The 26,429-nt window shown below is 27.5% G+C and overlaps 1 protein-coding gene across 1 annotated transcript in view; it reads right to left on the minus strand.

The window, feature by feature from the left end:
• The window catches only part of LOC100201325 (FK506-binding protein 15), a 51,341-nt gene extending 27,273 nt beyond the window's left edge, over positions 1 to 24,068 (minus strand). Inside the window, exons 1-10 of the mRNA XM_065790504.1 lie at positions 23,916 to 24,068; positions 23,233 to 23,327; positions 18,970 to 19,051; positions 15,746 to 15,815; positions 14,655 to 14,729; positions 13,192 to 13,290; positions 11,962 to 12,105; positions 8,700 to 8,768; positions 8,455 to 8,538; positions 8,303 to 8,362 (exon numbers count right to left, since the gene is read on the minus strand). Coding sequence (XP_065646576.1) covers positions 8,303 to 8,362; positions 8,455 to 8,538; positions 8,700 to 8,768; positions 11,962 to 12,105; positions 13,192 to 13,290; positions 14,655 to 14,729; positions 15,746 to 15,815; positions 18,970 to 19,051; positions 23,233 to 23,327; positions 23,916 to 23,989 — 852 coding nt within the window. The 5' untranslated portion in view covers positions 23,990 to 24,068. The remainder of the gene's footprint in view (positions 1 to 8,302; positions 8,363 to 8,454; positions 8,539 to 8,699; positions 8,769 to 11,961; positions 12,106 to 13,191; positions 13,291 to 14,654; positions 14,730 to 15,745; positions 15,816 to 18,969; positions 19,052 to 23,232; positions 23,328 to 23,915) is intronic.
• Between the last annotated feature and the right edge of the window lie 2,361 nt (positions 24,069 to 26,429).

Here is a 26,429-nt window from a genome sequence, read left to right on the forward strand (position 1 = left end):
GGTTCAACCCTCCCTACAGAAAAAATGTTTCAACAAATATTGGAAAACCGTTTTTAAAATTAGTTGACATACATTTCCCTCCTTCTAATAAATTGCACAAAATTTTAAATAGAAACACAATTAAGGTAAGCTATAGCTGTACAAAAAATATCGAAAGAATTATAAAAGGCCATAATTTTGCATTGATTAATAAAAATGAATTTCTCAAAGAAAAAAATACTGAAAATTGTAACTCCAAGCAAAAAATTGACTGCCCTATGAATGGCAATTGCTTATCAAAAAATACTATTTACATATGCATTGTTTCCTCGCAAAACAACCCTGATAAACAATATATTGGCTTAACCAAGGGCAAATGGAAAAAACGTTATGCCAACCACAAACAATCCTTTAAACATAAAAAATGCTCAAAAGAGACTATGCTATCAAAATATATTTGGCAACTGTAAGAAAAAAATATTAATTTTAAATTAAACTGGTCTATTCTAAAAACTGCGCCTTCCTATAATAACATTTCTAAAAAATGTATACTCTGTTTACAAGAAAAATTTGAAATTATTACTCATTTAAATCAAGAAAATTTACTGAATAAAAAATCTGAATTAATTTCTAAATGCAGACATGAAAATAAGTTTCTTTAAAAAAATTATGAAAACAAATGACCAGTCTAAAATTATCCTAATTCAAAAGAATTCTTTTCATGATTTTTTAATTATCTAATGTATTTGATGCAACTTCCTGGTTGCAAAACACTACAATTATTACATAATTAATTATAACACTTCCCAACTTCCTGTGAAATAATTTTTCTATATTTTGAACTTTATGATGTTTAGACATTCTTTCTGATGAACCTACTGATGGAGAAACATTATGTTGAAGATAAAAGTTCGATAAGTGTTTTTACTAATTTATTATTGCTCTGTTCTTTAAGAACATTGAGTACTCTATTTGTAGAATACACTGACATAATATATATATATATATATATATATATATATATATATATATATATATATATATATATATATATATATTTATATGTATATATATATATATATATATATATATATATATATATATATATATATATATATATATATATACGAGTTATATGTTTAAGATAAATGCTGCAGTTTTCAATAGGGTTGAGGTTGTGTGAATTACCAGGCCAGGGACCAATAACCTCAATCCCACTTTCATGCAACTAATTGGTTACAAGCTTGGCCTGGTGACATGATGCTCCATCACATTGAAATTTGAGGGCATTTGTGATGTTTGAGAATATTTTAAGTTTTCCTTGAAGTATTCAAAGGTAAATTTAGCTATTTATTGTAGTGGTAGAATGCAAATTCCATAAGTCATCATTTTGATTGGCAGTAATGGCATCCCATATCATGATTTTGGAGCAATATTTTACAGTCAAAAAACAATATTGGGGGTTGTATTTTTGGCAAGGTGGGTGTATAACATATGTAGAAAGACAACCAAATTGTTCCCTTTAATGACACTTTGTCACATCACTTGGTGCAAATCAGTGGGTGTATTTATAAATGAAATTTCAGAAACACTGAAAAATGGATACATTTTTGCTAAAGATAAATGTCGCTACCTGCCCTTTGAGTAGTATCTTTGGTCAAATATTTTTGGTTTTGCTTTTTTAAAGCACCAGTTTCATAATACTGTTTCAATGTTTTTGTGATGCAGCAGTGTGTTACACTAAAATGTGTGGCGATAACTGTCAGTGTTTGTCCTTTTTCATGCAAATACCAATCTGAGCATGTTTTTCTGCTGTTATATAATTAGTTTTACCCATAAATAATAATTGAATTTTCCGCTAAAATAATGACAAATTGTGACTAAAACAAATATATTGGTTTAAAAAATAAATTACACTTGTATAAAATTTTGAGTGTAAAAATAATTTTTAAACAAACCTTTTAAACTTTTTGCAAATTTTAAAAATGTTCTAAACTTTTGATCGTGACTGTACATATACATATATATGTGTGTATATATATATATATATATATATATATTTTTTTTTTTTTTTTTTTTTTTTTAAACATCTTCGCTTCCAACAAGGCTGCAAGCAGCCACTAATTAAAGTTGGAAGTTACTGTAAGAGAAAAGATGAAGATTGTAGAGCAAGATAACGATTGACGGACGATTTAAAAGATTGCAAATTATATGAATCAGGAAAGCAAGATGAAGGAAGCGAATTCCAAAGAGCTGATGTTCGAGGAAAAAAACTAGACGAATAAGCGTTTTTGGAGCACTTAGGAACAGTCACAGAAAAAGGATGACACTTAATTGAATGACGAGTAACACGAGAATGAATTTTAGTAGATGGCACAAGAGACGTTAGCTCTTTCGAGCAGTGCCCATTATAGTATTTGTAGAAAAGAGAAAGAGAAGCAACATTACGACGATGTGATAATGGTTGAAGGTTGGCTGCAAGAGCAGGTCCAACTATGTTTACAATGCGTTTTTGCACCTTGTCTAAAAGAGAAAGGGCATCATTAGAAGATCCGCCCCAGATATGGCAACAGTATTCCATACAAGGCCGGATTTGAGATTTATAGAGGTAGAGAATAGAATCCAGAGTAAGAAAGTGGCGAGCTCGATAAAGAGATGCAACCTTAGCAGATGCTAATTTTGCAACCGATTTGATATATGGTTTCCAAGAAAGATTGGAAGTAAGAGTTAATCCTAGAAGATGAAGAGTAGGTGACTCATCGAGTACATCACCGTTCATAAATATAGGAAGATCTAAATTATTGCGATAACGATTGGCTGAAAAAAATTGAGTTTTATCTGAATTAAAGTTCACCAGCCACTGTGAGCCCCATGCTGTAGCAGAAGTGAGATCCTTTTCAAGCTCAAATGCCCCCTCCAGGCAATCAGAGGGTGTTGGTTTCTTATCACGACAAGAATAAATGGTAGTATCATCAGCAAACAATGCCACCTTAGATGTGAGAATATCTGGAAGATCGTTAATGTAAATTAAAAAGAGTATAGGGCCAAGGATAGAACCTTGAGGAACCCCTGAAGTTACAGAATAAGAAGAAGAGTGTTGTCCATCGAGGACAACTTTTATGCTACGATTGGAAAGGAAGGATTCAATGATCTTAAAGATGTTGCCGGATACACCATAAGAAGAAAGCTTATGGAGAAGACCAGCATGCCAAACTTTATCAAACGCTTTTGAAATGTCAAGAGCGATGGCCTTAACCTCTCCACCTTCATCTAATGCACGATAAAACCTGTCAGTTATTACTGTTAGCAAATCAGCTGTAGAACGAGAAGATCGAAATCCATATTGATGGTCAGAAAGTAAGTTATTAGATTCAAGATGAGAAATTAAGTGTTTGTTAATTAAAGATTCAAAAACCTTGCTTATGATAGGAAGAAGACTTATGGGACGGTAGTTAGACGAATCAGATCGCTCCCCAGAATTTTTGAAGATAGGGATAACAGATGCGGCTTTCCAGCAGGCTGGAAAACAAGACTCTGATAAGCACTTGTTGAATAGTTTTGAGAGTATAGACGACAGCTCTGGAGAACACTTCTGCAAGACAATAACAGGTATGTTGTCTGGGCCACAAGCTGTAGAAGAGTCTAGACAGGAAATCACTTTAGATACAGATGCTGAAGTGATATGAATGTCAAGCAATGAATCAACCTGTTTGTTGGCAATATCAGGTAGAACGCAATTAGTGGAATCAAGAGATGATATTGATGAAAAGTTTTTAGCAAACAGTTCGGCTTTGTCTTTAGGTGAGGTAACAAAGTCTGAACCATACAAGAGAGGTGGAATTATAGATTTGCCCTTATTATTGATATTATTAAAGATTCTCCAGAAGTCACGAGAGCCTAATTTTTGAGATGAGATACGAGATTTCATGACCTGAGAATAGCGGGTTTTGGCGTTAGACAAAACCTTTTTACAGTTGTTTCTAGCAGTAATAAACAGACGTCTGTTTTCTGGAGAATTGTTTTGCTGATAAATATGGAAGTAACGGTTTCGATTGGCAATCGCAGCAGCACAGTGTGAGGAAAACCATGGAGGAGAGTGAGGCTTGACCTGGAATCGTCGAGAGGGAATAAAAGATTCCATGCCGGCCTGAATCCACGAAGTTATATAAGAAGCACATTTGTCGACAGGAAGTCGAAAGATTTCTACCCAAGGGCCATCACGAAGAAAATCACGGAAAGAATCCCAGTCAGCTTTACTGTAGTTGTAAGAGGTTCGATAGTAGGGGTATTCAGGTGATGAAGAAGAATGAGATATTAGTTTTAAAGAGATCAAACTGTGATCAGAAGCACCTAAGGGTGAATGTGGAGAAACTGAGCACTGACTAGGATCAGAAACAAGACATAAGTCGAGTAGAGAAGGTAAATGATTAGGGTTGTCAGGAAAGCGAGTTGGAAAGTTGACTATTTGAGTTAGGGATTGAGAAAGGCAAAAGTTGTGGGCTTTAATGCCTGCAGAGTCACTGACACTAGAGCCAAGCCATTCAGAGTGGTGAGCATTAAAGTCACCGACAACAACTATATTAGCTGATGGATAAAGAGAGAGGGCTTGGTCAATATGATCAGAAATAACATCAAAAAGAGTACAGTCTTGAGATGAAGGAGATCGATATAGAACAAAGAGAAAGGCAATAGAGTGAAGTGGTGCTAAACGAAAGCACATGAAAGAATAGTCTGTGGATTCAAACCTAGTTTCACGACAAACAGGTGAATTCTTACGAATGTAAATGCCCAGGCCAAGCATGTGACTATTGGAGTCTTTACGAATCAGAGGAAGATAACCATCAACACTAAGATCACAAGATGAGACAGCCGAACTCAAATTAGTCTCACAAAGAGCAAGTAGGTCTGGTGAACTTTGCAAGAGATAAGACTCAACAGAAGAAAAGTTACTTCGAAGACCACGAATATTAGTGAATGATAGGTTTAGAGATAGGTTTATATATATATATATATATATATATATATATATATATATATATATATATATATATTCTACAAATAGAGTGCACAATATTATTAAAGAACAGAGCAATAATAAATTTGTAATAACACTTATACTAAATATCTTCTACAGTTTCACCTTCAGCAAGTTCATCGGAAAGATGAACATCTTTCTTTTGAACCTGCAGAAAGTAAAACAGACTGTAGAAGATATTATAGAAAATCCTGTGAACACCCAAGAACTACCACTCTAAAAACTAACAACATGATATGCTGTTTGCATGTGAAGAACATACTGATTTTAACCTCACAAATTCTTACTCAACCTCATACTCAGCCTCCTAATGTGAGTGTTAGTTTCTGCACAAGATAAAGTCTTGTTTTAGGACTTTATTCTTCTATTATTGTGCATTAAATCGTGTGGTTGGCAGCACATAAAGTTATTGTTTGCTGATACATATGTACTTTTCCGAATATGCTACACCTTTTGTTAAGCAATTTCTAGCAATTATGATTTTGGTTGAAATTTCTGCCAGCAGTCATGCTGATTTACATCTTTTATAATAAGGTAATGCTGTCAATTCAGCAAATTATTCAGAAAATTCGAAGAACAATGTATCTGATTGGCTCCATATTAGACAGTTTGTTATTTTCATGCACAATAGGGCAACTTGTCTTGGCAACTACAGTCTTACAGAAGTGTTCCTCAGAACTCACTTCCTTTTTTTCTAAACTATTTGACAAGTGCTTAACTGAATCATGTCTTCCTGTGTGCTGGAAAATGGTACTTATGTTCCAATTTTCATAAAACCCTGGAGATCGCTTTAACCCCTCTAACTATCCAATCTTCTTACTATTATTAGTAGAATCGAATTTTTAATGTCTCATTTTATGTTTAGTGGATTAGTAGTACTTCATGCTAAAAACTAAATGTTTTTAGCATAAAGTTCTACTTTATGCTAAAAATATTCAGTTTTTAGCATTAAAAAAATTACAAGGGCCAAATTTCCCTCCTGATAGAAAAACTTTTTTTATGGTTTTTCAACCATAGCAACTTTTTAAATACAAAACAAAATTTTAAAAGTTTTTTAAAAGTTTTTTTTGCATTATATATACATATACGCTCACGGAAGTTAGGACAGTGGAGATTTTTTCGAAAAAGCAAAATTAATATATAATTACGTTATAGAATTTTTAATTTATATTAATAAAAATTATATTTTTTATACATTTTCAATATAAAATATATTATTAGCCGGTTTTATGTAATAAAAATGTACAAAAACCATTATAATAATTAATTTTTTTTTTCATCAAAAAAACCACCCTTTGATTTAATAACTGCTTTAACTATTCTCCGCATTCTTTCAATTAATTTTCTAATTGTTTCTTTTTGAATATTATTCCATTCCTGTTCTATAATGTTCCATAAATGAGATTTTGATGTTGGACATACAGTTCTAATTTTTCTATCCAGTTCATCCCATAGTAATTCAATGGGGTTGAGGTCTGGGCTTTGGGGAGGCCAGGTCATTACACGTAATACATTTTCAGCTTTTTTTGATTCTAAATAATTTCTAAATAATAATGCAGTATGTTTAGGGTCATTATCATGCATCAGAATAAAGTTATCTCCGATTAATCGAAATCCCGAAGGGATTGCACTTGTTTCCAGGATATCTCTATAATGTTCTGCTCTCATTATACCATCGATTTTATGCAAATATCTCACTCCATCCAGAGAGAAACAACCCTCAAACTATCACAGAGCCTTCACCATGTTTTACTGTTGGAGCCAGACATTGAGTTAGCATTTTTTCTTCAGCAGATCTTCTAACGTAAACTTTTCGCTTGTTTCCGAAAACTTCGAGTTTTGACTCATCGGTCCAGAGTACTTGTTTCCATTCATCCATCATCCAATTTTTGTGGAGCTGTGCCTAACGGAATTTCTTCTGTCGATTAACTTTTCGTAGATATGGTTTTCGGATAGCAACACCACCATGCAAATTAGCTTTTTCAAATCTTCGTTTGATTGTACTGACAGAAACGTTTTTTTCTCGATCACAGTTGAAAATAGCTGTTATTTGTGGAGCTGTTAACATTCGATTACGCTTACTGATGATTTTTATATGTCGGTCATCAGTTTTTGTTGTTATGCGAGAAGGACCTGGACAATTTCTGTCTTCCAAACTTCCAGATTCTCGATATCGACGAATCGTATAGCTAACTGTTGATTTACTCAGATTTAATTTTTCAGCTATTTTTCTAACTGTATAGCCTTTTTGAAGCAAAGTGAGTATTGCTGTCCTTTTTTCAACACTTATTGGCTTACCTTTAGGCATATTTTTTTCAATATTTTGAATTTACACTAAAAAAATAATTTTTAATTTTACCTTTAAGCTTCTGCACTTGAAATTTTTAAAACACTAACACAAAATACACAAAATATCTGCAAAAACACAGTAAACAATAGAAATAATTGTTAAATGACAAACTTAAAAGATTTGAGTTGATAATGTAAAATACAGATTCATACCTGACCTTTAATATGTTTCTGCGTTCTCTGTTTATTTATTTAAAATGATAAGACTTCTACTTGTGAGTACAATTTATGTTATTTTAAATGTTAGTTATTTTAATATATTTACATTAAAATAACTTAATTTAGAATTTTTTTGATACAAATTTTATTTAACTTGATTTATTTTTATATAAACATAAATTTTACTAATATAAGAAAATAATTTTATAACGTAATTACATTTTAATATTATTCTTTTGAAAAAATATTTTTTGTCCTAACTTCCATGAGCGGCAGTGTATATGATCTTTACTTTTACAATGATTTATAAATTCTACTTAATATAAAATCTACAAACTCAACTTAAAGACACTTGTATTTATAGCATTTTACGAATAGAATTTTTTCATTTACATAATTTTAAATTTACATAAGTTACATATTTACATATCTGTATACAAATTTTTTATATTTTCTTATTGAAAAAGTGCTAAAAAACTTTTTCTCGCTTTTTTTAATGGATGATGTCAGCTCTGTGTCTGCACGCACAAATGAGTATTAGCAGTAAGTATTATTATATAAGGTAAATTATATAAATTAATAAGTATTATTATATAAAGTAAATTATAGGTAAATTAATATAAGGTAAAGTATATTAGCAGTAAGCTCCTTATTATTATATAAGGTAAAATATATAGTAAAGTATTAACACAATCTATTAAAAAAATATCATAAAACAAGATCCTTGGCTTTATCTTTCTTTAAGAAAATTATTATAAATAATTAAAAAAAGAATCTTACTCTAGTAACTTCTACTTGAAATATTAATGTTGCATTCTTTGGAACTTGTTCACCAACCCCCTGTCATAGTAAATAGGTAATATAATAAATAAAAACTTAACATAAGTTAATTCAAAAAAGTAGCATATTTCAAAAATAGAATAAAATGTTACCTGAAGACCATAACCAAGATCTGGGGGAACAACTAACAATCTTTTTGAAAGTTTCTTCATCCCAATCACACCTTGTTCCCAACCCTCAAAACAAAAGTACAAAAAAAACTTTCATAACTCCAAAATAGTAGTAGCGAATTTAATACTAAAGATGAGATGCTTCATCATAAAAAATAAGGAAAAAATAAATATAAATATAAAATATAAATAAAAATAATATAATAATAATATTAAAAAAATAAAACCTTTATAACTTTTCCTTTACCAACTTTAAATACAAAATACTTCCCAGAGTCTTTATTGCTATCAAATATCTATAAAAATATTTCAAGAAAATTATTTTAAAAAATACCATATTAGGATTAAAAAATTTTCTTATTAATTTAAGCAAATCAATAAAATGAAATAATTAAGTGAAATAATTAGATGAAAAAATATAAATTTTAGCAAATAGATAAAATGAAATAGTTAAGTGAAATAATTAGATGAAAAAAAATGTAAATTTAAGAAAATAGATAAAAATGAAATAATGACTTAAGCAAATAGATAAAATGAAACAACTAAATGAATTAAGTGAAAAAATTAGATAAAAAAATATAAATTAGAATAATGTTCGTCTGATTAGATAAAAAGTTATTTTAACACTAATATACAACTTTAACACATTTTTTTTTTTTTTCATAAAACATATTTATGCTCATGGATGTTTAAAAACAATATAAAACTACACTTTACAACTTAAAAAGAAATTTAAATTCTTGAAAAAATAATATTTTAAGAAAAATTTGAAAAAATATTGCTTAAGATGTTGATTTGACTTTTGATTTTTGCAAAATAAGCAAAAATAATAAATTTAACAAAATTTAAAAAAATAAACTCTGTTGCATAATTAAATATTGTCTCTATCTTCAACATGTACGCGTATACATATTTCTTATTTGAAAACCTTACATAGCGTAAATTAAATTTCCAGTTCTTATTTTCCATACTTCATTTAATGTTTATTTAACTATTTAATATACAAATGCGGAGGATAGAATTGATCTGGTATGGTTAAAATCCACACTTTCAAATGATTAAAAAGGAATTTCAACAACAATTATTTTCCTCAAAATTAAAATGCAAATATTTTATTTGAGCTAAATAATAAAACCCTAAAATATCATATACTTGATATACTTTTTCTTATTGAAAGTTGTGAATGGAATAAAGCAAAAACTATATGGATTCTTCTTGTAATGAGATTGAAACCAAATGATTCATTAACTTTCAGAACTCTTGATACAGAATGCAATCCTTTTTTTTTAATTTTTAGTTTAAGACTTTTAAACAATTCAATTTAATTGTTCCACTTGTAACAAAATTATTTGTAAAAAAATCAATGAGTATATTTCGATTAAAAACGCAGAGAAAGTAACACATTTAAAAATTAAGATGAATGAATTATGTAAAACCTCCCTTAATGATTCTACAGCAAAGTTTTTATAACATCCGTTTTGTTTGTTTGTAGAGGTGTTTTAAGGAGATGAAGATGAACCAAATATAAATAATATCCCATTATCATTTATGATTGATAAGCATTATTTTAATTTTATATGTTACGCAATATTTAATAACAATGCGAACCACTATAGATCAATATTTTTATTAATATCAATTATTATTAATATTTTTAATAGTAAACTTTATTTGGTAGATGATTTAAGTAATTCCCATTGTTAGACATTCAAATCACTCCAGCTTCCATTGCTAAAGTCATATCTCAATTAAACTCTTCTATGACTTGTGGTTCAGACAATGTTCCTGCCATAGTCTTGGAACAAAATTGTTCTCCAGAACTCTCTTCAATTCCCTCTAAACTATTTAACAAAGTGCTTGACTGAATCTTGTTTTCCTGCCTGCTGGAAAATGGCATCTGTTGTTCCAATTTTCAAAAACTCCAGTGAGCATTCTGACCCTCCAATTATTGTCCAATTAGTCTTCTTGCTGTTATTAGCAAGGTGCACTCTTCTTCATTTCCAGTAACTTCTGGGGTACGCCAAGATTCTATCCTTGAGCCTGTTTTGTTTCTTATCTACATTAATGACAACCTTACATCTAAAGTAGCTCTTTTTGCTGATGATTTAAGTTTATACTCCTGTCTTGACAAAAAGTCTTCTCTTTTCGATTGCTTAGAACATGTAACCGATCTTGAATCTGATCTCAATTCTGTAACAGATTAGCGCTCACAGTGGCTTGCAAAAATTTAACTCCAACAAAACTCAGTTATTTACTGCAAACAACTATCACAGTACTGTCAACATTCCTATATTAATAAATAGCAACCCTCTCACTGAGTCCTCTTCTTTACGTCTTCTTGAGTTATCATTTACTACTGACTTTTCATGGAAACCATATATAAGATCGATTGCTAAGTTAGCATCCACTTAGGTTGCTTCTCTTTATCATGCTTGCCACATTCTTACTCCTTATTCCATTCTCTACCTCTACAAATCTCTTGTTTGTCCCTGTAAAAAATACTGTTTTCATATTTGATCTGTTTCTTCTAATAATGCTCTTTCTCTTCTAAACAAGATCCAAAAACGCATTGTAAATGTAGTTGAACCCGCTCTATCTGCTAAATTTGAGCCTCTTTCACATCATTTTAAAGTTGCATCTCAACTCTTTTCCACAAATACTATCATGATCGCTGCTCAAAGAAAGCTATCATTTCTAGTTCCATCAATTAAAACTCATTCTCGCTTTCCTTGTCATTCAGCAAAGTTTCATTCTTTTACTGCATCTGTCTCTGCATACCCTAAAAACTTTTATTTGTCTAGCTTTTTTTTCTGCACTTTACCTTTTTAGAACTCTCTCCAATCTTCTTCTTTTCCTGACTCATACAACTTTCAACTTTTTATAGTAACTCCCAACTTAATAGTGGTTGTTTGCTGCCTTGTTGGGAGTGAATCAGAATTAAAAAAAAATTAAAAAATTCAGTAGTAATTCAAAAGTAAAAAAATGTATACTTTTTTAATTTTTCTTAGATATTTAATTTTTCTTATACTAATATTAAAAAAATTACCAGATAACTATGAAGCCAAACCAATCGAGCTTAGATTTTTTGCTACATAATACATAAGACACTCGACGATTTTACGTTGGTGTAAAAATCCAAACACAATTGGCTTGGCATGGATATGGGCCAAAAGACATCAAAGTAGGACATACTCTTCTTTAAAATTGTCATTTACAAAGCTCATAGAAATTTATTAAACATTTTTTCTTTGATTTAGTAAAACAATTTCTCAGTCAATAAACTAGTATTAGTTCCTAACCAATACATTAAAATTAGTTCCTAACCAATACATTTATATTAGTTCCCAATCATTATGTGTTTAGAAACAGATATATACCAACATTTGAGTTACAACAACAAATAGTACATGGTACTTTATTAAAAATTTATAAAAAAATAAACATTTAAAAAAATTTTTTATTTAAAAAAAATAACAAAACAAAGCAAACCTTTCCAAAACTATTTCCTGCATGCAACCAACCAGTATAAACAATTTCAACTGTGTCACCTTTTCGTATCTCTTGATCCTCCAAAAAATTTAAATCTTGAGTGATTAGTTTATTTTCTGACACATTATAGCGAGCTAATCCAATCTAATAATAAAAAGGAAAGTAAAATTGTTATACTACTTCAAAAAGCAAGCAACAGATCAAAGGTGCATAAAATACAATAAAACAGATTACGCCATGGCAGTTGTGGTGCCAGAGCTTTGATATGCAAGCAAAAGCTACAGAGCTCCAACCTAACCACATCATACAAGAGTAAACAACTCAATCACTTTAGAATTAAAAATTAACTTATGACCATGGAAACAGATCTACAAATTAACTTATGACCATGGAAACAGATCTACAAAGAACAAATCAGTTTCTAAGTATAATGCCCGAAGTCTTATAAAATGTTGATTTTGTAAATGCATGAAATTTTGGCTAGCATGAAGCACTTAGGTAAGAACAGCTAGATATGCATGCATGCATGCATGCATACATACATACATACATACATACATACATACATACATACATACATACATACATACATACATACATACATACATACATACATACATACATACATACATACATACATACATACATACATACATACATACATACATACATACATACATACATACATACATACATACATACATATATATATATATATATATATATATATATATATATATATATATATATATATATTATTTCTATTTCCTTTTCTTTTTAAAAATATTTCATAAAAATCAAGAAAACAACAGATTATTTTAAGTGATATCACTAAATGTTGTAGATAAAATCTTTAAAGAAATTTTATGTTTGAAAACTAGTAATATAGATTTTTTAAATCAATACCTGTCAAAGGTATTTAGAGATTGAAAATAAGTCTACAGTTGTTACGGAAAACCATTAAGCTTTTAATGTCAAGATTTAGAGAAGAACTCTACACTTTTGAACTCTCTACAAGCTATAGAAATCTTATAGAATTCTTATAGAAATCTAAAATTTTATTTAAGCTATACATAATTTAACAAACGTTTAGTAATTTTTTGTAATGAATAATAATAATAACAAATAATAATAATAATAATAATAATAATAATAATAATAATAATGTAACTATAAAGATCGAGACAATTTTTTTTATTGTGTACTAAGGTAATGAAAAATCTTAATTACCCATTTTGCAAAGTCTAACAACTGCGAATCTCCTTCAAAACATATTGACCAGTTTTGTGCTTGGTCATCATAAAACGTAGCATAATTTCCTTTCTGCAACTGAATAAAAAAAATAAACTCCACTATTAACAATAAAATAAGAACTATAAATAAAAACATAAACATTGTATTTTATGGATTATAAGTTATACTTAGGTGTTAAGATAATTATAAAATGAATATATTATAATTTCTTTATAGTTTACAGAGATAAAAACATATTTTTAATGGCAAAATACTTTTTACGTTATTATCTAGACAAATTTTTTGGTCAAATAAACATAAGATTCAAAACTGCTTTTAAAGTTTATTGCAATATTATCAATCTGTGTTTATAATTGATAAGAAGTCTCATACTTTTTAGAGATTTTCTTAAGAGAGAAGGTGGTGTCTTAATTATAGATTTTTAATTAAAACATATGTAAAAAGTGGAAAAGCTGATATAGTAGAGTCAAAACAAGCTGATATAGTAGAGTCAAAACAAAATTTTGACTTTGTTATTGAATAATTCAATTATTTGGCTTTTTATTTAAGCATTTTAGCAACAACGGCATAAAAAATAAAATAACAAAGGAAAAATTATGATCAATTGTTAACAACCAACCGGAATCAAATAAACTGCAAACTTGACCTTTTAAAATGTATTCTTGTTCATTTAATTTGATCAGCTAATGATATAGAAATTAAAAATTTAAAGTTTTGAAAATTAAAGTAATACCAATAACAAGAATGTCTTTTAAAAATTTATATTAATCATTTTATATGTGATATAAAAAGCTAAAAAATTAAACCATGTAAAACTATTAAACTTAAAAACTTTAGTTTGTGAAACAATACTTTGACTTGCTTCCTCAATAAACATAATTGCACCTATATGCTTAATGCAAATTAAACATTATTAAATTAATTTATTATTTATAATTAATTACAAAGCATTAAAATAAAATTAATAGTAACTATTTAATTGAAGTTTATTTGAAACATTTAAAAATGTTTATTTGTTGTTTTATAAAATTAATTTTTTTAATAAAAAAAAAACTTTTTTCAATAAGAAATAAATTAAAAGCTACAAACATTTATTGAACAATTAATTATATCTTCAGCATTTAATCTTTTATTTTATACAACAAATCTTTGAGTTTGTTTAAAAAATTGAGTTTACTTTTTTTATTAAACAAAAGAGAAATGTTGTTAATTTTATGAGCAAAAAAATAAAATACTGGACACCAGACAATTTTATTCAGTTATTTCTATATTATAACTATATCAGAAAAAATATATGTTTATTGTACTGTTTTTATTGCTTAAAATATTATCGGAATAACCATTTGAATTGTCGAACTTAATTTGTGCCTTTAACATTTCATTATCAAATCTAGGGATAATATTTATAACAACATATTTGTTTTATAATGACAACTTACAATAAAAGTAAATGTTGCACTAATGGTTGCACTTGTTACAGGTTTCTTCTGGGTGATGTAGAGTAAAATCTTATACTAAAAAAAACCAGTTAAAATAATTCTAAATAAATCAATCTGTTTAAAAATTTAAACTTTTACTTATTAACTAACTTTGAAACAAAAATTTCTTAACTCACTAAGTTAGTGCAGCATTTTTAACTTCTTCAAAAAAATGTCATCAATGTGTCAACATGAGTAAAAATGCAGGTAAAATTGATATCATTTTAGATCAGTTTTTAAATTAATACATCATGATTTTTAGGTAAATAGGTATAATTCTACTTAACATTTGTTTTCACAACTAGTAAGACTTTTTTATATTAACATAGTAAAAAAAACTTACAAAAACTACATAAGAAATACGATTAGACTGTCAAGGAAAAAAACGCAAAGAGAAGAAATATTTTTGCAGAGGAAATAACTGAGCAAACATTTTTAAAGGATTTAAAAAAAAAAAAAAGTAAAAAAATGCTAAAGACTAAATTTAATTAAATACAAGTCATATTATTAACAATTAAAATTTTAAAAAAACTGTAAAATTTAAAGACAATGAAAATGTAAAAAATTTAATAAAAGAGGAAAGCAATGAAAAAAGAAATAAAGCATAGAAAGCATCCAGAAAAACTTTTTAAGTTTTAAAAGTTATTCTTAGAAAGAAAAAAAAGAACATTCAATCAACGACTTGTGCTAAATATAAAGCAGAGGGAAAACATATAGACAGAGGGGGATGAACCTCAATCCCTCAGTTATAGGGGATGAACCTCAGTAGGGAATCCAAAAATTTATAAGTGAGTACTTTTGAGGAGCACTTGGATCCTAAATTCTTACAACCAATATGCCCCAATTTTACCCTCCTTTTGTATTGGAACTTACATATTTGGTTATTAAAGCTGTCTGGTAAGCAAAAAAAAAAACTAGCAAAAAAATATTGAGTTTCATTTTTCACTTGTTTATAGAATGTGGCAATAAAATATACCAATTTTACTTGCATCAACGATATTCCAAAATACATAACAACAAATATAGCAACAAATCAAAAAAGTTATAATTACATCTTTTGATGATAAACTTCCAAGTACTGCAGCACCAACCTTCCCTTGTTTTACATACTCTCCATTTGAACTTCATAAATAAAAATATACTTTTTATTTCATTCTTTAAATTAACAACTTAGCTTAAAAAATGATATCTGATTGAGAAATACTTAAATACCTCTAAATTAAATATCATTCAAAACTAAAAACCATAGAATTCAAAATTTAGGAAAAAATTAATAAAGAATTTTAAAGACGCAAGTATATGTTAACTACAAAATAATGTATTCATAAAATAATAAAAGTAAATTAATTAACAATATTAACTAATTTATTAATAGTAATAATTTCTAAAAACATACATAAAACCTTTAATAAAATATTTCATTAACACAATCATCTACAGCACATCTTGAAAAATTGCTTGCGCTACTGATTACAAATTGAAGTTTACTTTGAAATAAATAATTTAATAAAAATCAATAAATATGGACTGCCTAATATGATGATTTCATTTAAAGTCATTTAATAAAAAAACACCTACATCTTTATTTTTTAATTTATATCTGATAGTTTTATATTTAATTTGATATTTTATCTTTAGACTTAAATGCTAAGAATATATAATCATTTTTCAAATTACTTTTACCAATATAGAAAACTTTACATTTTATTAAACATTAGCTTGACCATTCAAATGTTATAGCCTTGACCACTCAAACATTATGACCTCGACCTTTAAAAACTATGATCCTGTAAATATTCTTTGCTCCTATCATGATTTAATGCGGATATTGATTATGTGCAGGGCTCAATTTAACGGTCAGACATCGCAGCTCCCCAGACTGTTTTTGAGATCTGATTTATGGGGGCAATCAACCATTGCTCATTTTTACTGAAAAAACTAACAATGGTTAGTTGCCCTCCGCTAGCAGGTCTCAAGAATGGTCCGAGGGGCAATGATGTCCAACCGTTAAATTGAGCCCTGTATGTATGATCTACATATGATTTAAAATCATTAACAGTATTTAACTTTAAACCACAAATGTATATAACATAATATAGAACACCCAACCAAACAAATTTTGTGATACAATTCATGTGGTACAGTATTGAAGTATTAAGTCCAAAAAAATAATACCAACTGGAATATGATTATTATTGAATGCTTCACTGACCAAGTCAAATATTTATTGTAAATTTAAGAAAGGAATATATGCTAATTTATACTAGTTTTTGCTAAGGAATTTGGCTTTTAGTTAGCTGATGCAAGCCTGTTACCTTAGGGTTGACCATAAAATATGTTGTCCATAAAATATGTACGCCAAAAAATTAGAAACTTGACCCTTACCCTTTTGCCATGCATACATTTAAGTTTTTTTTTCATAGTCAGTAAAATCAATACTTTAAAAACAATACAAAGAATATAATACAACCATATAAACATCATATATATAATATGTAAATAATTTATAAAACATATATATACATGGAACAAATTTCTTCATATTTCAATTTTTAATTAATTAGTGCAACATGAGTCTTACAAAGGATAAAAAGTTTAAAAAACTTTTAAAGTGTTGTTAAACTTCAAATAATAATTTTTTAAAATTATTATGTAAATAGTATTATCAATTATTTTTTAAACTTTATAATGCAAAAAATATTTTATAATAAAAATAAGACACAATAAATTATTTCAAAACTAAACAAATAAGCTTGTAATTTGTGTAACTTTAACACCAGCAAACTATTTTTTAACAGTTAATTAAAAAATAGTTTGCCGGTGTTAAAAATGGATAATAGTGAAAAGTACCAACAAGTAGTAAAAGCTATGCTACAAAAATGTAAACAAGAGCAATTAAAAGAAGCTAATAAATTGTGGTATAAAGTTAAGCATAAAGAATTAATGTATAAAACAAGTTTTTATGTTTTAATGTATGAAACAAGTTTTTATGTTTTATGTTTATGTTTAATGTATGAAACAAGTTTTTATGTTTTAATGTACAAAACAGTTTTTAAAGAACTTACACGAAAAAACACTGAAAAGCTAAAGTCAGCAGTTATCTTTTCAGTCTAATGCTTAAACATTAAATAATCAAGCTCAATCTATTGCACTGAAGCTTCCTCTCATAAATAAAATATCAGATGAGGGACCAGGAGCTTTGTTAACATATGATGAAGAAGACAAAATAGATTTTGAAATTGATAAAGCACCAGCTTCTTCTTCTAAATTTGATACTCAAAAAAGTCAAGAATCACAAACAGAACCACAAATTGATCAGCCAAGAAAAACTCATACTCCACAACAAGAGAAAAATTCAAATTTAAATTTTGAAGCTATAAGAGCAGTTGTTAACATTGGCCAAATAATAAATTTGATAATTTATCAATCAGTTATCAATCCTGCCTGAATTATCAGTTATCAATCCTGCCTGGGGCACATTTAATAACATAAGTGTGCTGGGCAGGATTGATAACTGACAAAATTAAAATAAAATTGATTTTTTTAAAAACAAATAAAACTAAAATAAACTTTCTTAATTCAAAAAAGTCAGTATAATTAGGGAAGGATAAGACCTAAAATTCATATCTTCTTTATTTTTAAAAACATAATTTTGGCAAGACTTTTTAGCATTTTAGAAGACTGTGCACTGTTTAAAAAAGGTGATAAGACTCTTCCAACCAATTATTCAGTTTAATTGACTTTGGTTACATGTAAAATCATAGAAAGTATTATTAGGCCTGATAATGAAAAAAAAGGGAGGAATGAATATATAAAAATAGTCTACTAGCAAGTTAATGCATAAGTATTGAGAAATTTTGGCTTTAATAGAATACCAAATTCATAAAATTTTTAGTCAAAAGAAATAGCTCCATCACTTTCACCCAATAGTTTTAAAGTAGCAATTGATTGCTGTATTAGCAGCAATCAATTACTTCAGCTTTCATAGTGTCCCTGATAACACACTCACTGCCTTTACTAGTTACATCTTTTACTACAAATTAATATATATATATATATATATATATATATATATATATATATATATATATATATATATATATATATATATATATATATAGATATATATATATATATATATATATATATATATATATATATATATATATATATATATATATATATATATATATATATATATATATATATATATATAGACACAGGCACAGTATATATAAATAAATGGAAATATTAAATAAGTTTAAAATTGGCATACAGTTTAAAGGCATGAACAGCACATGCAAACAACAATGATGGAGAATCAGGTTTCTGCTCATTTGGATCACTTAAAACATCATCTAAAGGAAATACTTGATTTTACAAAATAAAACAAAAAGAGTATTAAAAAGTTTAAAGAACTTTTATTGCAATATAAATAAAACAAATATGTTTAAAAAAACACTATTACTATCATTGTAAATATTATTAATAATACAAATTGTTATTGAATTTTTTATTTAAAAATATGAAAAATGTTATTATTTTGCTTGCTATAATTTATTTTCTGTCTCGAATGCCTACATATTGTTTTCTGCCTACATAGTGCAGTCAATTGGTGACAAACTTATATGTTTTTGTGCTATTTGGGGTAAAAACATGAAACTTGGCCTACACGTTGATTACATTGAAATAATCATTTTAAGACTCAGACTCACTTCCAAAATAGCTCCACCTGTCTCCATGGTAACCAGATTATGTCCATAGCGAAGAAAAAAAAAATCTTAAAAAACTATCATTTATGCATCAATCGAAAGCTTATTAAAAATGCAGCAAAAAATATAAAACACAATATGTTAAAAATAAATTGGTAACAAGAGGCAGAGCTTTAAAAACCTTAAAATCAGGGGGTAAGAGTGTAATATTTTTGTACTAAATTGTATTTTTCAATTATAATTAAATGTTCTTATGACACAAATAGTTTAACCTTAATAAAAATTCAAAAAAATTTTATAACTCTAAAATTTTTGATTTTAATATTTAATAAATAGTTAAAAATGTAATGTTATAAATCAAAAGTTACCCCTTTTAAATAGACCATTTACCCATTTTAAATAAACTTTAAAAAACTGTTATATTTAAATCTTTTGGTAAATTATGAATTTAACGCTCACAATTGCATTTTTCAATTATAATTAAATGTTCTTCACAAATAGTTTAACCTTAATAAAAGTTTAGAAAAAATTTTTTTAAATAATACTAATTTATTTAACTAATATTTAATAAATAGTTAATAACACAATATTATATATCAAAAGTTATGGCTTTTTTGAGTTCACTATTTATAGCAGCATCATATGTGTGAAATATACGAATCTCTGCTTCTTCATGTTTGCAAAGCTCAAGATTAGATTTGTTGATATTTTGGTTTGATATCACTGAGTCCTTGTAAGTCACAACAATCAATCTTTCTGCTTAAAAACAAGGTACTTGGACTGAAAGGAACTTAAATAATTTGTTTTTGTTCTAATCGACACTAAGAAATGACTGCCAATTATTTAGAATCTTTGATTCGAGCAACACACGACGAAGAATACTTTGTCCTCTTTTGACTCTTGCTAATTCTTTAAGGCTGTTCTCTGTGTAAATGTCCCGAATAATATCAACTCTTGCATACGATTGTAACTGTTCCAAAATGAATTTCTGGAATACCTTGGTTAAATAACCTTCAAAAGTTTCACAAATCTTAGGTGATAAAGTATTTACAACTACAGCTCCATTAATAAACAAATATTCAACTATGGCTTTATCTTTAAGTGCCCTGTGCAAATCATTGAAACAAGTTAAAAGATCTGATTTATTTTCACTGTGTAACAGTCCATGGTTGTTGTTTTCATGAGCAAAAAATCGTTAAGGTTGCCATCGCGGATCTGCCAGGAAATGTATAATTGCGATAACAATTGGCAGTTATTTTTTAGCACAGATATTTGGGATTGATCTTTTAACTTACTTTTTGTACTAACGTAACTAAAAAGTGGTAGCTTATTTTGTTTATTTGATTGAAGATAAACTCCTTACACTCCTTTATTATGGTTTGGAAAAAATAGTTGGAAATTTTTTATCCGAAATTCTCAATTGAATTAATAGTATTTACCACTTCTTTGTCTTTGATATCATGGGTATCAAGCACCAGAAGATCTAGGCTTTCGATGACTTTTATTTTGCTCATGATGTTGAAAACTTGTTTCCACGAAACTTGTTTCACAACCCAGAATCTTTCAACTGATCTCCAATTGTTTTAAGCATCGCCATTTCGATACGAAGTGGTCCCATCATAATAACAAAAGCTTTTCTCTGTTGTTTTTTTTCAGAAAACTATTAAGTAGAAATTTCAAGATCTGATACAATTTTCTCTGATTGTCAAAGCTGGAATAATAATAATCCTGTTCCATGAAAAGAGTCTTCAGCTGTTGTGGGACATGGATTGTGGTCTATACTATCCAAAGCAGTAGTTGTGAAAACGTTAGGAATCAAGTGTGGTGGGTAAACTAATTTATTTTCTGCGAAGTAGTTTAAAACTCTATTACCCATTTGTGTTAATAATTTCATAAACCCGTTATAAGATATTGATATCCCAAGTTTATAAAGTTTATCAGCAAGTGTCTTTTTGCGAGATTCCATATGAATCATTATGTCTACATTAATACCTATGGGACTTTCTTGAGATTCTTGTCTTTTTTGAATCTTGGTTTTTTGTTGATTTTGACAAACACGTTTCATACTATTGTGAATTATCAATTGACTGATTGTTAAAGTTGTTTGTTCTAAAACTTGACTACATTCATTACTTTTATTCCCGTGTAAAACCGTGTCAACAAATGACTTTAAAGATGCAGGAACAAATGCCCTTTGGCAACCATGTGAAAAATAACCGCTAAAGTAATAACTTTGATTTGCAAGAATTTTAGCTGCTTCAGATAATATGAAAGTTTTGCCTTCACAATTCTTTTCATAACAATTCTTCAAAACATTTCCAACATTTTCTTCAAATGTTAAGTAAAACTTTTCATCACTATACTCCTTTAGATTTTCTACATGCGCCAACAATCTTTGCTTTAACTTTGTAGTATGGATCCTTTGAGAAGTGTTTCCGTCAAATTCAGTAACCCTTTTTTGGTATATTTCAGGGGACACACATTGTAACACATTTTGCAATTCAAAGGTTGAAACCTGATGAAGTGCGCCATCAGAGCTTTCACAGAAAAAACATTTCAAAATGGTTTTACAGAAATTCTCATACTTGGAAGCTGATTGATTGAACACAATATGCTCAACACCATCATTTTTCTTCTTGTACTCTAGTACAAGAAGAAAAATGATGGTTTAGTAGTACATGTTTTTCAACTCTTTCTAACGTCATATCACTAAATTTGTTATTACACAACTTATGAAACTTTGCATCATACTGAATAAATTTATCCATTAGAATATTTGTATCTACATTATCAAATAATATTGTAATTGGTGACTCGCCCATTCTTTCAAATTTTTCTATGTTTATGGCAACTTTTTCATATGTAGCTCTAGAATCGTGGTTTTTTTTTTAACATTTCCTGGACAAATTAAACTCTTGGTGGTCTTTACCTGACAATACACAAGTTCTAGTCAATTAACAAAAATTCAAATAAATCTGCACTTAAATGCCTGTTAGCCATTTTTAGTTGCTATATTTTTCTATTTTAAATTATATGTTCTATAAAATTTCTTTGAAAACCTATTTAAATTACATACAAATAAAATCATAGAAAAAAATCAATTTTATTTCTTCTATTTCTTACAAGTTTTTTTAATCATCTTTCATGCCGAATTCAGAATTTTGTATGTATACAAAAAAATTTTGTAACAAATTGAAGCAAAAAAAATCATGCAAACCACCTACAACCAGCCTTATGGGATTGATAGAACAATTATATTTAAAAAAATCTCCTTTCGTATTCCAAATGTATATTTAAGGAATTGTTCAATTTTTAATAACTTCAGGGGGAAAGTACTAGTACTGTTTTAAAGCCCTCTAACATGTCATCAGTTAATTTTTTCCATATAGGGTTTTAATATTTTTTGCTTCATTTTTATTGAGCTTTCGATTGGTGTATAAATCATTAAATTTTGAAAAATGTAAAATTTAGTTGCAATGGACAGGTGCTAGTTTTCATGGAGACCATCTATGGTCATTTTGAAAGTGGGTCTGAGTCTTAAAACGAATGTTTTAACTTTATCAACTTGTCTATAAAGTTTCATGCTTTTAACCTAAATAGCATAAATTTTGCAACAATTGACTGCACTAATAGAACTTGATAAAAACCATTATAAAAACATGAAACACCAACAAAAGATATAATGCAGTTTTATTATATTTAGTTATATTTGTTGCAAAAGTAATTCTTTTAAATAAAAATTATATAAACAAATGTAATTTTAATTTAAATTGAAATTAAATTACTTTAAAGTTAACATAACTATGAGTAATAAAAAACTTATGTACCTGCTTTAGGTTTGGGTTGTTTTGGAGCACTATACTTTAAACTTTCATTTCCGATTGAACTTTTTTCAGCACCAAATAAAGATGATAGACTTGAGCTATTAATTAAAACTAATTTTTACAATATCAATTTATTAAAAAAAAAAAATATATATATATATATATATATATATATATATATATATATATATATGTATATATATATATATATATATATATATATATATATATATATATATATATATATATATATATATATATATATATATATATATATATATATATATATATATATATATATATATATAATAAGCATTGATTCATGTTGCTTGTTTTTTGTTTTTTTTTCCATTGTATTTTTATCTTGTATTTAATACTTTCATGCAATTCTTTTTTACTAACCTTTTGTCTGCTATTTCTAGTTTAAATGTACTTGGTTTGGTGTATTTTTGTTTTTTGTTTTTTTGTTTTCCATTTTTATTAAACATAAGCTATTAATATTATTACTGCTATTATAACAATGATAATAATAATTATTATTATTACTATTAGTTTTATAATTACTATTATTATTATTATTATTATTATTATTATTGTTATTATTGCTATTATTATTACTATTATTATTATTATTATTATTATTACTATTATTATTATTATTATTATTATTACTATTATTGTCTTACCCTCCTGATTTGAAGCTTCCAAGGCCTGAGGAAAAACCACCACCATCGTCATCTTCATCAGCATCAAAAAACATTCTTATTAAAAAATCTTCAAAAATTAATAAATAAATGTGTTATTATTCATGTTAACAACATAGCAACATCTATGGAACTGTATATATATAAAGAATATATATATATATATATATATATATATATATATATATATATATATATATATATATATATATATATATATATATATATATATATATATATATATATATATATATATATATGTATATATAAATATATATATTAGGGTTATGACGTTTTAACTTTTTGTAAAATAATTTATTTTCTGTGTCATAAATTGATGAACTTTTGTAAAAAAAACAATGAAAATGGGATTCATTCTGATTAATTTTTAAAAAAAGTCACCCACAACACAAAAGTTTTAAATGGTATATAAGCAGTATTTGCAGGCATTAGCATTATGATTTTCTGAAGGCTAGAATTTTCTTAAACTTTATGATATTTTCTAAAACTTTCTGGACTGTTCTGGATGTTTTTAAAAATCTCTGACACTTATTAGAATTTTCTCATTTAACTCATTAAATCTCATTTAACTAGCATATTCCACCTTTTTGAAGAATCTGGAGTATTTCCTAAAGTGAAGCTTCAGAAAATACCTAAATTAAATCATTTTAGCATTTATTCTTCTACCAGATGTACAATGCAGATGATTATTAGAAGCTATGTAGCAACTTGTACAGTCACAAAAAAGTGGAAACTCAGAGAAAAAGTTTTTGAATCAGAAACCATCAAGATTGGAAATTCCCTGAACAAATCAGTGTGCAGAACAAACAACCAAGTGTCTTCAAGATCTTTTTGACATCTGCAAAAAGAAAGAGAACCTCCAGCTTAGATTTATTTTGTCTAATAAAGCATAAGAATTGTATTTTACGCTTTAATTAGGCTGAATACTACACAACATTTTTTTTATATATACAGTAGCTTTTGTACTTGTAGAATTGTTATTTAAGTTTGTAATTTTACATTTATTAATAATATAGAGCGTTATGATGTAACAATAAACTGTTAAATGCCTAAAAACTACATGCTAACTCTCCAATTAAAAAAACTAGAATTAAAAAATAATCATAAAATTGTTTGAAATTTTATTCATATGCATATATGCTAAATTAATATTTTTGCTTTGTGGATAAATATATATTTACAACCATGTGTGTTTAGATAAGCACTGTGATATCATATTATACAATGATACATTGTCTATAGCCTGCTGCTGCAAAGGCCACTACATTGACTGAAGGTATATATATATATATATATATATATATATATATATATATATATATATATATATATATATATATATATATATATATATATGTATATATATATATATATATATATATATATATATATATTACATTTTTCAACAAGAAAATCCACTTAATGCTTTCGTACAAATTCATCCATTTATGACATAGGAGCATGAGGTCACTTTAAATTATTGTATTTAGAATTCTCTCAATACTAAATTATTTAGTATTGAGAAAATTTGCATTATCTGATGTTTTGAAGTAGTTTATTTATATATACTTTTGTGCAAGATGTCAACATTCGAATCATATATATGTATATATATATATGATTTAAATGTAGACATCTGTGTCAAATGTGGCCCTCACTCTGATCTTCACACATCAAATATAGCCCTCAGTCAGATCTCCACACAGCTGTTAATCGTTTGAATGAATGGAGTTGTACTTGGCAACTCCAAATAGCAACTGAAAAATCCTTTGTCTGTACAATTGTTAACCAGAGTCAAAACATAACCCATCGTGTTTATACCATAAATAACCATGAACTTGCTCATGTTAACTGTATAAAAGATCTTGGAGTTACTATTGATAGGAATCTTAAATTTAATCAACATATCAATCTTATTGCACATAAAGGTATGTCAAGAGCCTATCTTGTTCTAAAATCTTTTTATTCACAAGATAGATCGCTGATGGGTAAAGTCTACTGTACTTATGTACAACCTATGCTTGAATATTGCACTTCAGTATGGTCACCTTACACTATATGCCTGATTAATAAAATTGAGAAAGTGCAGCATTTCTTTACTAAAAGAATTGCTGGTCTGTGGTCAGTTTCCTATGATAAACGTCTTGCCATACTAAAGCTCGATACGTTAGAATATCTACAAATGTTTAAAGATTTAGTTAGATGCTACAAAATTCTTAATGGTAAACTGGACACCGACCTATCAAATGTTCTTACTCTCAATTCTTACTTGAGTAATCATGGTCATAACTTTAAACTGTACAAGCACCATTGTAATTTAAACAGCACCAAGTGTTTCTTTTCTAATCAAATTGTTAATGTATGGAATAGTTTATCAGAGAATGTGGTTCCTGCATCATCTGTCTCAATGTCAAGAACCATCTTGCTTTACTGCTTCGTTCAACTTGATACAATTTTATTCAAACTTGTTCCATC

This window comes from Hydra vulgaris, chromosome 02, assembly GCF_038396675.1.
Source record: "Hydra vulgaris chromosome 02, alternate assembly HydraT2T_AEP".
Classification (NCBI taxonomy): Eukaryota; Metazoa; Cnidaria; class Hydrozoa; order Anthoathecata; family Hydridae; genus Hydra; species Hydra vulgaris.